This window comes from Diaphorina citri, unplaced genomic scaffold (assembly GCF_000475195.1).
Source record: "Diaphorina citri unplaced genomic scaffold, Diaci psyllid genome assembly version 1.1 scaffold542, whole genome shotgun sequence".
NCBI classification, from domain to species: Eukaryota; Metazoa; Arthropoda; class Insecta; order Hemiptera; family Psyllidae; genus Diaphorina; species Diaphorina citri.
This window is the reverse complement of record NW_007377976.1, coordinates 101,903-117,716: the sequence shown is the minus strand read 5'-3', so window position 1 is coordinate 117,716 and position 15,814 is coordinate 101,903. Positions and strand designations below refer to the sequence as shown.

The 15,814-nt window shown below is 36.4% G+C and overlaps 2 protein-coding genes and 1 long non-coding RNA gene across 3 annotated transcripts; 2 read left to right on the top strand and 1 right to left on the bottom strand.

Annotated features, from left to right (window-relative positions):
• Window positions 1-902: 902 nt before the first annotated feature.
• LOC108252467 lies at window positions 903-1,443 on the top strand. Its single transcript, XR_001809522.2, has 2 exons — window positions 903-1,145; window positions 1,285-1,443. It is a non-coding gene; the product is annotated as an uncharacterized LOC108252467 (long non-coding RNA).
• Window positions 1,444-1,882: 439 nt separating this feature from the next.
• Window positions 1,883-3,619, top strand: LOC103509907 (methyltransferase-like protein 17, mitochondrial). The gene is made up of 5 exons (XM_008474538.1): window positions 1,883-1,887; window positions 2,142-2,307; window positions 2,630-2,773; window positions 3,031-3,244; window positions 3,477-3,619. Exons 1-5 carry the CDS (start codon window positions 1,883-1,885, stop codon window positions 3,617-3,619), a joined length of 672 nt encoding a protein of 223 aa, XP_008472760.1.
• Window positions 3,620-5,509: 1,890 nt separating this feature from the next.
• Window positions 5,510-11,986, bottom strand: LOC103509906 (nipped-B-like protein). The gene is made up of 8 exons (XM_026824100.1): window positions 11,666-11,986; window positions 11,072-11,340; window positions 9,439-10,898; window positions 8,486-8,576; window positions 8,127-8,318; window positions 6,993-7,165; window positions 6,147-6,922; window positions 5,510-6,018 (listed from the first exon to the last, which is right to left on the bottom strand). Exons 1-8 carry the CDS (start codon window positions 11,907-11,909, stop codon window positions 5,744-5,746), a joined length of 3,480 nt encoding a protein of 1,159 aa, XP_026679901.1. The 5' UTR covers window positions 11,910-11,986; the 3' UTR covers window positions 5,510-5,743.
• Window positions 11,987-15,814: the final 3,828 nt, after the last annotated feature.

Here is a 15,814-nt window from a genome sequence, read left to right as displayed (position 1 = left end):
TTAAAGTAGGTTTCTATCTATTGTATCCAAAATTGATTTAAAATAATTCTGTTTAAGGAGTAGGAATTTTATTTTCATGTCAGTAACTTTTTGATCTATCTGTTGTCTCATTTGATAAAATTTGAACATGGAGTCCGACAGCGGGAAATATTTGAAAATCTTGAATTTAAAAATCAAAAAGTTAGCCGGAAGATGTGTTATTCAATGGATTTTTGAGTCCCTTATTAATCTATTTTACCTCTGGATTATCCTGGAAGAAGTGTTATCTGGGAAGAACAATGTCCTCTATTCTTGGTTCTATTATCCGCAGAAACGTAAGTAAAATTTTGGCTACACATTGCTTTGCTAGAGATTCTGCAGTTCAGCCAGCTTAAAGGCAGGCCAGTACTTACCTGTACCCTATAACACCAAAGTATGGAAAAGTATTTACAATTCTATATTTTGATCTAATTCGTCCAAATTCAATCTCAAGTGCCTACCTTGCAAGCTCTAGGTCGCATGTTTGATTCCTACTCTAGTTGGGGGACAGGGAGGATACCAGCCTGAAATTTCCCTTGCTAACGAAATAGCAAAGGGCGAGTGCACAGGGCATTCACTCTTGAAATTTTTGTAGCAAACCAAAACCAAATTTTGTGAGCCCGAAGCAAACCTGCCCTACTATTGCTGATTGAGAGGCTGACAAAAAACGCTGACCCCATCTCAACACGGGATGGAGTGAAGAAGATACTATAAATCATGAAACAAAATCATTAATCCGAGTTTTCTCTTTGGTTTCAGATTGAACAACGTGTTCATCATTGGTAAAGGTACCAAGGCCTACATCTCCCTGCCCAAGGGTAAGGGTATCAAGCTGACCATCTCCGAAGAAAGAGACAAGCGTCTGGCAGCCAAGGCTGCGTCCAGTTAAACATCTCTTCTTGTTACTTTTTATATTCAACCTCTGTATCTATGCTAACAGTGGGGACACCGTCTATTTGTTAATAAAAATCCATGAGAAGTGTAAACCTAAAGTGATTTGTGTTGTTTTTTCAAAATTTTTGGAGGATATTTCACTGGGAACCTGCCTTGTTGGTGTGGTAGTCAAGAATAGTCAAGATACTTGCCTTCTGAACAAGTACCCTGGAATCACTCTCTCAACTAGAAAAGTGTAAACCTAAAGTGATTTGTGTTGTTTTTTCAAAATTTTTGGAGGATATTTCACTGGGAACCTGCCTTGTTGGTGTGGTAGTCAAGATACTTGCCTTCTTAACAAGTACCCTGGAATCGCTCTCTCAACTAGAAAAGAAAAAAATCCTTTTCTTGTAGGGATTCGAACCCAACATATCCAGGTTGAAAGTCGATACTCTCCTACTCGGCCGTATTTAGGAGGAAGGTCAGGATCAAATCAGCTTTAAAAGAATCATTTTGGGAGTAATTAATAAATTGAACTTTTACCCTTTTGAATTCTGTTCATTTATTTACATTTTAAAAACAAAACAAAAATTACCACGCTAAAAAGGAACAAACAAATTCGGAAAACAAAAAAGTAGATAATATTGTTCAACATCATACAAAAAAAAGTTGAAAAAAATCTATGACTAGAAAATATTCGACTAGATATAAATCCTACTGTTGTGGAAATACTAAACGTAGATACTTGGGGTCGAAAAAAAATTGAAAATATTGCACCAATAAATTCACAAAAAAATAATAATAATCAAACGAGGTTAAAATTAGTAAACAGACGATCAAGAAACGTAAAATTGACACAGAGATCTAGAAGACAGTTTTAAATTTAATCAAAAACAGATCAACTAAGGTACCAATTGGATTAAAACCACATACCGTTTTTCCCTGAGGTTAATACGACCTTATAATGTGGAAAGGAAACACACCAAAAAAAATGGAGTTCTGAGTTCCAAAGAAAAGAGTTCTCACTTACAAAGAAAAGGAAAGTAAAAAGGAGTTCTCACTTTGAAGTAAAGAAGGAACTATCAGACCGAAAATTTCAACTTGAAACGTTTTTTTTTTTTTTTTTTTTTTTTTTTTTTTTTTTTTTTTTTTTTTTTTTTTTAACGTTAGGTACAGTACTTAACCACTTACCTCTTAATGTTACCAGTAAATTACCTAACCTGAAAAACCTTTTTGCTATTCTCCTACAGGGCAACCCACTCCTATTGGCCCAAAAGCATAGGAGAATTCTACTGTGTGGACACCTCAGATCATATGCTAGATCTCAGCTCTCTACTCTTACAGGGTGGACGACAAAACAAGCAACCCTGTATCTCACATGTGGTGTATAGACAGTTCCTACCCTCCTCTACTACTGTAAGTTAGGAACCTAATAATAATAATTTGAGGTCATTTTTTCAAGAACCTTTTTTGTCCCCTCACCTTGTCCAGTAAACATACAAGTATCATCAATCATCAGAGAGAAACAATCAATAATTTATTGATGAGCTGCCCAGCGTCTGGGTTGCCATATGACACAGGATACTACTCAAAAAGACATGTTACAATAAAAAAGATAACATTCGCTTTGATATACCTAATCAAAGTTAAATTCCTTTTTTTTTTTTACCTAATGAAAGTTGCCTTACGAAAATAAATTGGCAACTTGGTTTGAGTCATGTTTTCATTCCATTTTCAGAACCAATACAGTTTGGTCATATGTGCGTACTCTCTCTTGGAATTGCCTTCTCAGAAGCACAGGATACAAACTATTGCCAAACTTTGGGAGAAGACTGAAGACTTTCTCGTCATTGTAGATCTAGGATCTGCCTCCGGTAATCAGGTAATTGTTAATGTCTCCAGCACTATTACTCCTCTGTAAGAAGCTCAGGACTACTTACATACTTCTTTTGTGTTGGGCAATCCTTTCAACTACTTGGCCTTTTTACTTATGCCACCTTGAGATTTTTCTGAACCCTTTGGCCTTTGTGTCATGCCACAGTTTTTCCTATTCTATTTGCTGTGACATCCACAAAAAAATGTGAAGACTCAGCTTCACTACAAGTAATTCATTGATTATTTCGATTGATTTTCTTGCAGGTAGTGCTAGAGGCGAGGGATTACATTCTCAGTACTAATAACAAGCGTCCAGGTTCAGCACATGTATTTGCACCATGCCCTCACGACCTGGCATGTCCCAAACAACAGCTGGCCAACCATTGTACATTCTCCGTCAAATATGAAAACATGAGATTCAAACGAGGGGAACGAATCATTTTACCAGAAAACTTCTCCTATGTTATTCTGAGGCGAGGTAAGAGAACTTTTTCTCCAAAAGTCTGGCTGGGGGCTTTAAACAGGGAGCAGACCAGTGATTTGCTGTAGGACTCTAAATAGGGATCAGAACAGCCAAACCCTAACCAGCCTGGCTACCTGGAGATTACAAGGGGTTTCATGATGGTTTTCACTGAGGTTTGGGTGTGGACAAAATAAATGAAGAAAAAATGGTCATATTTAAACTAAAAATTCACTTCGTTTGATTGCAGGTGAAAGGCGAGACCCCTTGACATCCTGGCCTCGTGTTGTTCGACCTGTATTACAGAAATCCAAACATTCAGTGTGTAAACTATGCACCAATGAGGGGAGCCTAGCCCAGCTTGTTTTCACCAATAGAAAACATGGCGTGTAAGTATAAAACAAAACATGGCATGTAAGTATAAAACAAGATAGCTATACAATAAAGAAATTTTAACGTTGTTGATCTCTTTATGGTCAAGTACTTTCCACAGATGTTGTTCCCTCACTAAATACATTTTCTCAAGATCTATTTGGATTAAACCACCAAACTCCAGATCCGAAAAAGATGGAAGATTTAGAAGAATTAAGATGGTTCAGAAGTTCGAGCGTTCGATTCTCTGTTCTATCAATTTATTTATTGGAAATTGAACTATAATTTTTCGTTTGAAGTAAATTCCCTCTTTTTATACTTTTTTCATAGTAGACATTTTTTGTAATCTAGTTGTTACCAATTTTGATCTCCAATGATACCAATTGCTGTGATTTATATTGTTTTTTAAAATATATTTATATGTACCTACAATTAGTTTATTACCTATCCATCAGTTCAGTGTTTTATTATTCCAAATATTATACTGTTGAGATGTTATTCTATTTGAAAGGGACTTTAACTCGTCTAGCGTGTAAAATGTGCGCGTGAATAAAAATTAAGAAAATGACGAATATATTTTTATCAATATTATATTATTTTTTTCTTTATTACTTTTTTTACAGTACGTTCAAAATCTAAAGCGACATATTTATAGTATATTCAAATACAAGAGGTTTTTTTTTTTTTTTTTTTTTGTAGGTAAAAGCAAATATTTATTATATTTTCAAAAAAAAGGGGTTTTTTTTTTTTTTTTTTTTTTTTTTAGGTAAACTAAAAGTAATAAAAAATACGGTTTCCTTTTAAATATATTAACACAGGGTGGACAAAAAAAAGAGAATAAATGAAATAAATAAAATCTATACATCAATAATAAATAAAGAAAAAAGAAGTAGGCTTAATATTTGACGTTCAATAACTGGGGTTTTGTAAATATGTGTGCTGAGTAATTCCAAGGACAAATTTATGAACTCAAGTTCATCATAATCATAGATTTACATATCAGTAAATTTCCAAAACCATCAAGGAAAATATTTTCAAATACTCCTTTGAAAAAACCATTTGATCCCTTAACATTGTAGACCAACTAAAGGTATGAATCTTGCACAACAAAATAAAAAACACCTGTTTAATTTTACAATAATGAAAAAATTCTAATAAATAATACGACACTACAACACACAGACCATTGGGCTGAAAGTAACCTTCACTCTAAGGACCCAATCTCCAAATTTCGATTGGTCCAAAAATACAAAACAGCTTTTAACTACGTGAATTTTCACATATTTGCTACTAAAAATAAACAAAGGTTGACCACTCAAGTGATACAAAATAATTCTATTTTCAGGTAATTAAATAAAGTTAAAATTACCCACTCGATTTTCCTATTTACAAGATTTGTCAATCAACAAATAATAAGGGAAAGGCCTCTTGCTTAACCAAAGTTACTTGTAAACTTTTTAAAAATACAGATTTTTTATAGTTGTTATGTACAAAATACAAGACTACAAACAACCTAAGTAAAACAAATAAAATTTATCTTTTTCACCTGTACATATAATTTGTATTTTCTTCTTTATAATTACTTAAATAAAACACGAATAGTTTTATTCACCACAAAAAATAACATTTACATTATTTTTACACTTATTTACCTCCTTCTCTTGGTTAAAAACTTCAATTGTATAAATAAATTTTTTGTACAATTTTATGTATAAACTATACATATCAAATAATAATAAGATTGAGAAGGACAGTTTTTGATAAATTCCTAAAGGATTTGTAAATCTCCCTCTTTATTAAATTCACAAAGAAAAAATAAGTCTAAGTATTTGAAATTTCCAAAATCCACAATTCCACACACGGGATATTGACTTTTGAAAAATGACTACTCAAGTTTATCCCCTAACAGTACATGCCATTTCTTTCTCATAAGACTAATATGTATTCAAGATTTTATCTCAAGTTTTATGCTGCCATCTCTACTGAAGCGTTTCAGTATTTGACATCTATTCAATAATTTAATAAATTAATACGAAACAGAGTTAAATCGTCAAGTGTAAAATCTCGGGGCTTTACAATTAAACTATTATTCTACTGACTGGGGGGGACAAGGTAGCATTGCACTTGGGATACCCTGTATTGTTTTCACTCATAGTCTGGATCGCTATTCTCATCACTATCATCATCCTCGTCAGAACTATTGTGTCGATGTTTCTTTCTCTTCTTCGGATGTTTCTTGTGTTTCTCAGATTTTCTTGACTTGTGAGATTTGTGATGATGATGTTTAAAGTCTGCGGTGGGAGGTGTGGGTGCTATAATAGTCAGTTTGGGTACTTTGAGTGGTGTCACAACCTGAGGGGTTGTGGCTTGCTGTGAGGGGTATGGATGATGAGAGGGGGGAGGTGGTGGAGGCATGCTATGTACTTGATGCTGAGGGACAGTATTTACACTACTAGAGTTATGTACAGAAGTTACATGAGGTAATGATGCACCTGGTACATTTGGTGCTCCTGCAGGCTTGACATCTTCATCATCTGAGGCATGCTATGTACTTGATGCTGAGGGACAGTATTTACACTACTAGAGTTATGTACAGAAGTTACATGAGGTAATGATGCACCTGGTGCATTTGGTGCTCCTGCAGGCTTGACATCTTCATCATCTACCTCATCAGGATCCAGAGATATGATGAGGTGTTTGAATTCCAGGTATTCTGAGATCAACGCTTTCCTTTCCTCTTCGTTCAATATAGAATTGGACTTGAGTTCTTGCAGTTTCTTTAACGTGGCTTGCGGATTGAACTTGGAATTGCTCTTCCGAGTGACCGCTTTCTCATAAAGTTTGGAATTTTCTGAAGGAGAATATTGCGATATTTTGGCATCATTGAACCCGTACATAGCTTTCAAATGATTCTTGAGGACAAGTAGAAGAATACAACCCTGTGAAGCAGTCATGCAATCTACCAGAGGTTGCGCATCCTCAGGCATGCGTGCTAGCAATGTTTCTTGATCCTCATCTTCATCTTCATCAATGACAGGTCTAGCAAGTCCTGTCATAGGATCTATGTGTACTTCAGGGTGTGGTCCATACAGTGGTAACAAGGCTTCTTTGAAACTCTGAATCAGATTGGTACCGTTTACAGAGAGAATAATATCGATGTTGTGAATAATAAAGAGTGGCTCATCTTGTACCTGGTAAGGGAAGTATGCCATATTGTCAGTCAAAGTCCATACAGTGGTAACAAGGCTTCTTTGAAACTCTGAATCAGATTGGTACCGTTTACAGAGAGAATAATATCGATGTTGTGAATAATGAAGAGTGGCTCATCTTGTACCTGGTAAGGGAAGTATGCCATATTGTCAGTCAAGCAAGTTATGCTACAATTCCTCATGACATTTCTGCAGAAGAGTATAGAACATTATTGTAAAAAGTTTGATGGGGTCTGTGGGTCATTCTGATCTGATCATGCATAAATGATGAGAGGGGAGTTTTAAGTGGGACTTCTATTACTTTTTTCACTAAACAGGTACATACTTCATGAAAAATACATGAAAGGCACCCAACTACCTACCACCTACCTAGCAAAAAATTAAATTTTCCCCGTTTGTTTTTTGTTTTAGATACGAGCACAGGTGTGCCAAAGGAAGCAAATGGGGTGATTTGCTGCCAATATCTATTCACAAGGAAACTGTTGAAATTGATGACAATGATGAGGACTATATGGACACTAGTGAAGATCAAACACAAGACGAAATAAATAATGTCCACAAAAGTAGCCACTAGTGTCACCTGAATTTTTTTTTTTTTAGACCCTAAATCATTTTTTTTTTTTTTTTTTTTTTTATGTGAAAGACCATTTCAATTATTTCAAGAGTAGAGAACACCGTAGGCACTAAACCGCGATTGTCCAGATGGTCACTTGGTCACCTCTCCTTGTACCAACCACGCACAACATTGCTTAACTTCAGTGGTCCACCTGGAACTGGTTCTTTCAACAGCATATCGCCGCTGGGAAACATGTTTGAATTGTGCGCGCGTACGTTGTTATTCCAAACCTGTCTTCGTGTTACTTAGGCCAGCCACTCACCATCCGGTAGATCTGACAGGTACACTTGATCAAGTCCGCCTGTCAGGTCTAACTGATAACTGATGAGCACACACACTATCAGGTAAACCTGACAAGCGAACCTTTTTTTGTGAGGATATGAAAATGCTGTATCGGTACTGCATATAAAAATGCTGTGACAGGCGAACCTGATCAGGTATACCAGGTCTATCTGATAGTGAGTGGCTGGCCTTACGAGTTTGACTCTAATGAGAATTGAGAACGAAGGAAAACTGTTAAACAATCTGAAATGAAATATCTTAGGTCGCTTCCAACACCACACAACTAACAGAGCGTACAAACGTAAACAACGAAAATGATGCCGAACAAGACCAACTGCAGCATGACGTACACATTGGAATGGAACGTCACGATCATCTGATCCATGACTTCACAGACATGACAGTCAGGTCAAGGTCACACGGTTGGCGTCACGGCCGGCAGGGGGGCTGAGCAAGTGTTGGCCTGGCTAGGGGTGTTTGGAGGAACGTTGAGCAACATATAGGTGACAATGGCCGTGAGAAGGATCATGATGGAGATGGTTAGGAGGAGGAGGTATTGGTTGTGACGCATCTGTTTCTTCAGCGCCTTGTTGCCTTCGTTCAGTGTTTGAACCTGGACATACAAATAAACCGTCACAGATAATTGGAATTTTAATCGTTTTATAGCGACGCGCGACGGGCACAATCCGAGTAAAGTTTAAACTTGCTTCAAGTTTAATTATCGGCCTAAGCTAAGCTTAACCCAAGAGTTAAACTTGAACCGAGTTTACATTCTGTGGCCCTGGCCATTAAAGCATCAAGGTTTTCTTCTTTTGTGTACTGACGTTTCTTCCTAGCACTACCACTGTAGCTTTTCTCTTGCTTGCTTACTCTGTACACGGGATCAAAGGCTGGAAATATTAGTTAAATACTTTATTTTAAAGAGAAATTTTAAATAATAAACATATAAGAATAACCTACAAAAAGGTATTTTTATTTTTTTTAGTAGAAGACAGTTTACTGAAAAGTGGCTACCCTACTTCCCAGAAAACACGGTAAATTTAATACCAACCTAACATTTTGTTACTAGGTTTTTATTTACAATCAAGCGTACAGTACAGGGTGACTCAAAAGTAGGCATCGTGGTCATTCATATCGTACCCTTCTTTGTAGAATCGTATTATTATTATTATTATTTTTTAATAATTTTATTATGATTATTTTATTCATACCTACTTTCAGGCTGTGGTTATAACCATATGTACCGGGTTGAGATGAGCTCGGACTAGGTGAAACAGGATATTGCAGGTTGTCAAACCCGCGGCCCGCGAAAGCCCGCGAACTCTAGGACTGAAAATTACATCTATGTTTGGTAGTTCATACAATATGTGCGAAAGTGCTTTTTCGACTATGAACGACTTTTGCGGCCCGCCAACTCTCTACCTTGGTCTCTTGTGGCCCTCGGGTGCACAAAGGTTGGACAGCCCTGGGATATTTATTATTATTACCAACCTTGCCTTCCCCAACCCGGTTACCCGGTACATAAGCACAACCTCATGATACAGAATAGGTATTTAAATTTGAATTTATGTATTTGGGATGAAATCGGCTTAATCGGCCCAGGGCGGGACTCGAACCCGTGACCTAGCGCTTACAAGCCAGACGCTCTACCCACCATCCCACCAAGCTAAGCTGGCTGGCTGAGTGGGGACAAAAACGCGACAAGAATGAAGGTACACAAAATCAATTAAAACATAGGAATAGAGAAAAAGGCTGGATACACGGTATTATGCAGCTGAAACTTGGCAAATATGACTACCCTGTCTATAACATCTTCAATGTAAACCCGCTTCGACATCTTAGGAGACGTTAGAATATACAAAACAGTAAGTGATGCATCGACCGCTCGCATAACACGCTCCATAGCGAGTTCCATCCAAAGTTTCTGCTGATCTTCATCATCATCAGGGTCAGCTAGAGGTGTTACCTTTGCTCCGTCCCTGATATTCTTTTCCAATATACTAAGTAACCGAATGATTCTGTCAGCAGGTACAGAAGAGGTTGCACCAAGGTTCTTCAACTTGGCTGCTTCACTTGTCAAGTCTTGCAATTGATACTTGGGAATGAGAACTTCAGGTGGGACATCCTCATCCATGTCATCTCCTGCATCAATTGTCAAGTTCACATCCTCCATACTGTCAAATATTTTTTCTGCTGTTCTGTTGAACCTGTGATATGTATTGGTTTCCATGAGCTCTTCTACTGATAACATCTCTAATACTGGAACTAGTTTTCTCTCTACTTTCTGTAGTTTTGGTTTAGGCGGGATGAATGGTTCTTCTTTCATCTCTTCCTCTTCCTCTCGTTTCCTTTTCTTAATCCGATCTGCCATTGATGTATTTTCGTCATTGTTAGCATCATTATCATCATTTTTAGTGCCTCTCGTCTCTCTTCGTCTTTCACGGTCTCTGTTTTTGAAAAAAGATCTTTTCTTAGACTTATCATCATCTTCACTCTCAGAGTCAGACTTAATTTTATGGTTGTGGTTGGATTTGTTCGCCGCTTCTTTCAAGTCTTTCTGGACTTGTTCTTGATCTTTGGCTGTCATTCTATCAAGTACAATTACAGGTTCTTTCATTAGCATGAGATTTTCATGATTTGCTTTCGGTGTATCGGGAGGTTTGGTGCTATTCGATTCAGGACGAGCGTTATACATGGGAGTTTGTCTAGGGGGTTCGGCGGTATTTACAAGAGATGTCATTGGAGAAGATGATGGTTCAAATTTGTTCACTTGTTCGTGATTAGGGATAGACGGGTGTAAAGGTTTAGAAGGCAAAGAATTAAAATTATTGGGGATTAAGTTATGGCCTAACTGTGGGTGTAACTGAGGAGGCATTACTGTACTGGAAGAAGAAGAGGAGGAGGGAGAACTCATGAGATTACCATTGTGCATATCTTTCTCTGAGGTAATGACAGAACTGCGTGTTAGCACAGGAGGACCAGGGTAAGGGGATTGATTGTTGGAAGATACCGGGTGGTGTTGCTGCTGCTTCTGTACAAAGTTTTGCTGGAACTGTTGCTGTTGTTGTTCCTCGAGCAGAGGTTTCTGTACAAAGGGAGAGTTTTGTTGAGGAAGGGACGGCTGCAATCCTGGGTGTAGTTGGTATGACTGTTGTTGCACTACTGCAGGGGACTGGGGAATCTGGTTTTGGACCTGAAAACAAAGGAAATTGTCACTTAATAGAGAAAACTGTCATTTAATTATTACTGATTATTTTGCAGTCAACTGGGTTTTTCTTTTTTTATGGTCTATCTCTTGTTGTGTGGGTCTTTGATACTATACAACCTAAAACAAATTACAAAAAAAAGGAGGTCTGTGTTATATACCTGTGCTAAAGATTTCTGTGGAGTTTGATGCAAGGCTTGTGATTGTTGTTGATGTAGCTGCTGTTGCTGTTGTTTGAGTTGTTGCTGTTGATTCCATGCCACTTGTTGCTGTGATGTACTGTTACCAGCAACTGGTGGTATAGCATTGGGAACACTGCTACTCTTACTAGAACCACCAAACACGTTGGGGTTTCGGCTCAGGATTGCTTTTAGTAGTTCAGGTACATTTTGTTGTTGGTCAACTGGATGTTCAGATGCTGCATAGTGATCTAAAAACAAAAGAATTAAAGAGATTAGGTAGATATTCAAGTAAAATGCAATCTGTGAGGAGTATGAAGGATGCATAGTGATCTAAAAACAAAAGAATTAAAGAGATTAGGTAGATATTCAAGTAAAATGCAATCTGTGAGGAGTATGAAGGAAAAAAACTACCTCCTGGATGATTTTTTGAAACTTATGCCCATAAGTAGCACAAAAATTTATTCATACAAAAATATGTACCTACATTTAAAATGTGCCTTGGTAGTGTAGTGGCTTTTCCTGGCTGTGCATTTGAAATTGCTCCAACATAATGGCATAGAAAATGTATCTTACCTTTGAGTTCTATGTGATCAGCTGATGTTTTTGATAAGGATTGTGCTAGGAGGGGAGCCAAGTGCTCGTCTCTCCCACTTAGCAGAATATTTGCCTCCTCTGCTACTCTGGGATGGAACAGAAGTGACTTGTTGCTCAGTGTCTGTTGGAGAGGAGACGGCAAAGGCATTTCTGGTAGTAGATCGGTCAGGCTTGAAATGCCTGCCAATGTTGTGATTGGCACACTTGGTATTTCTCCGTTCATCTTGCTAGGATCTTTGTCACTTGGTCTGTCCTGTGTGCTCACCAATGATCTTTCAATCTCATACTAATCAAGTGATGCTATGATTGGCACACTTGGTATTTCTCCGTTCATCTTGCTAGGATCTTTGTCACTTGGTCTGTCCTGTGTGCTCACCAATGATCTTTCAATTTCATACTAATCAAGTGATGCTGGGAGGTGGTTCCAATCAAGTTATGCTACAATTCCTCATGACATTTCTGCAGAAGAGTATAGAACATTATTGTAAAAAGTTTGATGGGGTCTGTGGGTCATTCTCGTCTGATCATGCATAAATGATGAGAGGGGAGTTTTAAGTGGGACTTCTTTTACTTTTTTCACTAAACAGGTACATACTTCATGAAAAATACATGAAAGGCACCCAACTACCTACCACCTACCTAGCAAAAAATTAAATTTTCCCCGTTTGTTTTTTGTTTTAGATACGAGCACAGGTGTGCCAAAGGAAGCAAATGGGGTGATTTGCTGCCAATATCTATTCACAAGGAAACTGTTGAAATTGATGACAATGATGAGGACTATATGGACACTAGTGAAGATCAAACACAAGACGAAATAAATAATGTCCACAAAAGTAGCCACTAGTGTCACCTGAATTTTTTTTTTTTTATGAGTTATGTGTATGGTGTGCTCACTTAGAGACCAAAATAAATTCCTGATGTCCATCAATATTATTTTTAAAAAAATCTCACTTGGTCTTATTTTCATAGTATGTAGATTTATAGAATAAGAATTTTTCCGTGAGCTAGTGCTTACAAGACATAAGATGAATTTCATCTCCAAACAAACTAGGCTGGCTTCTTTGGCTTTAAAATACAAAACTTACCTTAATAAGCATTTCATGTTCCACCCATTAGTACACACATAAATGATGAGAATGAATCCAATGGTAATACATTATTGTTTCTGAAATAAAATACAAGAGTTAATATATGAGTAGAGTTTCTAAAACAAAACATATTCAAATAATTACCCTAGGAGTCAACAAATATTCAGGAAATCAGAACCAAGTGGGGCTTGATTATTTCAAAACTTTACTTGAATGGACTCGGGTGAATGCAAACTTGTGTCCATTCAAGTGAAATAATTGACTTGTCCCACCACTTGCCAGAATAGTCTACAAGCATGCTCAGCTAAAGACATGAGATTGGTGCAAATGACCTACTAGGCTTTGTGATAAAGCATCTAAAAGTGGGGGGGGGAGAGACAAAACAAAACAAAGACATGGAAATTTGGAAACTCAATGCTTTTTACCAACTTACTAGCAAATTGAGATGCTAAAAAGCAGAAATAATCTCACTACTCACTAATTCATCAAAAGCTATTTTTTTCACAACGGACACCTAAGATGTCATGAGACTTCAACAAATGAATTATTGAAAACCATTAATGGGGTCTGTCTACAAAGGTAATTGAGACTTTGCAAAATTTGATTGTCTGATTAGTTAATAGCAACTACCTATAATAGTGGTTATGCAACGAAGGTTTTTCTTTTGAGATATCATGTCATGCCCAACTTTTGCTTGGTGTGAAAATCAAAAAGGCAAAGTATTTTTTATGAAATCAACTGACACAAGGAATTTCTAAAATTGTAATTTTTAAAGTGGCTTCGTAGAATGACCCCCCAATTACCGTTTAATGTAATGGAGAGATTCACTGCTCTTATGAATCTCATTTGACATTTTTCAATACATTAGTTATTTTGCTCTATTTTCTACTTTTGTTAAGCAATAAGCTTTAAACTTTGCTAAATTTACCACAAAAACCATACAATGTAAATTTTCTTGAAAAAATTGGCAATTTCACTTCTTCTCTTGAATAGGCTATTTTCTACTTTTGTTAAGCAATAAGCTTTAAACTTTGCTAAATTTACCACAAAAACCATACAATGTAAATTTTCTTGAAAAAATTAGCAATTTCACTTCTTCTCTTGAATAGATAAACAAACTTTTTCAAAATACTTCAACTGTTTTCATTACATCCAAAGCCCCCCAAAACTTACTGAAACTTGAAGATTACTTGAACACCTATTTTCTAGACAGATTCCTTTGATTTTGGTGTTCAAATGATTTCCAGCTATGTAAAGATCAGTTGGTTTGAATATTATTGTAGGATGAATATTCTTTTACTGTTTGTTGACTTGGATTTACTTCAAGATCTTGAGGGGCATTTCAACTTTTCCTCCTTCAATCCAAACAAAGTTTAACGATTTTTTTCCAACAGAACATTAAAAAGCACTTATTTTAGATTATTTTATTAAGAATAAACAGATAGTGCGACTATTTTCTAATTATTTAAAGAAAAGTTGTTAAATTTTATCATATCAGAACTTTCTCATATTCATGTTTCAAAAGTTGCAAGCAGTAGTTTGAGTTTTCCCGATGAAATTGATATGGAAATAAGGTGTAATATTATATGTTTCCTGGGTGATTTTTCTTTGTAATTCCATTAAAATATTAGTTAAATACTTTATTTTAAAGAGAAATTTTAAATAATAAACATATAAGAATAACCTACAAAAAGGTATTTTTATTTTTTTTTAGTAGAAGACAGTTTCAGTTTACTGAAAAGTGGCTACCCTACTTCCCAGAAAACACGGTAAATTTAATACCAACCTAACATTTTGTTACTAGGTTTTTATTTACAATCAAGCGTACAGTACAGGGTGACTCAAAAGTAGGCATCGTGGTCATTCATATCGTACCCTTCTTTGTAGAATCGTATTATTATTATTATTTTAATAATTTTATTATGATTATTTTATTCATACCTACTTTCAGGCTGTGGTTATAACCATATGTACCGGGTTGAGATGAGCTCGGACTAGGTGAAACAGGATATTGCAGGTTGTCAAACCCGCGGCCCGCGAAAGCCCGCGAACTCTAGGACTGAAAATTACATCTATGTTTGGTAGTTCATACAATATGTGCGAAAGTGCTTTTTCGACTATGAACGACTTTTTCGAAAATTCAATTTTTATTTTCCGTTCTAATGAAGATGTGTGACGTCAGACTTAACGCAGTTGCTATTTTCGTCCGCTAGGTAGCGCCAGTATGCAAGCGCGCTAGCGGAGGAGCAGAAAGAACTGCGCAGAAACGTATGCGCACAAACACATTAATGCGTTGCCTGCAAGGGAGCTTTGCTCGGGACATTTGATGTGACGTCATCGCCTACGGGAGCGTATGCCGTGACGTTAAAGTTTACGATTTACCGGTATTTTTTAAATCGATTTATCTCGGGATCTAGAAGTCGTAGAAAAAAAAGAAAAATTCCGTTGGTCCTCATTTTTCCTGCTCCATGGCTTTGAAACATCACCCAAGTAAGCGCAACTGATCTATTACCTCAAGTTATTTTACCAAGTGTTGTGTATTAGGTATATCCTTGAAGTTGCCAACTTTTTAATATTGTTTAAAAGGAATAGGTAAGGAAAGAGCTGACCATCGAAAATTTTGTTGGATACATTACTGTCCTTCCTGTAGGATAAGGAAAGTAAAAAAAATCTATCCCTCCAAAAAACGAGTGGTATGTATATTTATTTTACTTCTAGTCTGAACTACTGGTGAACAGTACCTCTAAATTCGAAATAAAACCTTTGCAAGGACCTGAAAAACCAATCACTATTTTTTTTTATTATTATTATTATTTTTTTATTTCATCCGAATTGGAAAAATAAAACAATCTGTCAAAAAAAGGAAATTTTGGAGTGAAATAAAATTTAAAAAATCTCAAAGGGAACCAACCCTGGAACTCACTTCATTCAAGCTCATTACTCACTCGTTTTCTATCCTGCAAGAAAGCACTCAAAAAATCTATCCCTCCAAAAAACGAGTGGTATGCATATTTATTTTACTTCTAGTCTGAACTACTGG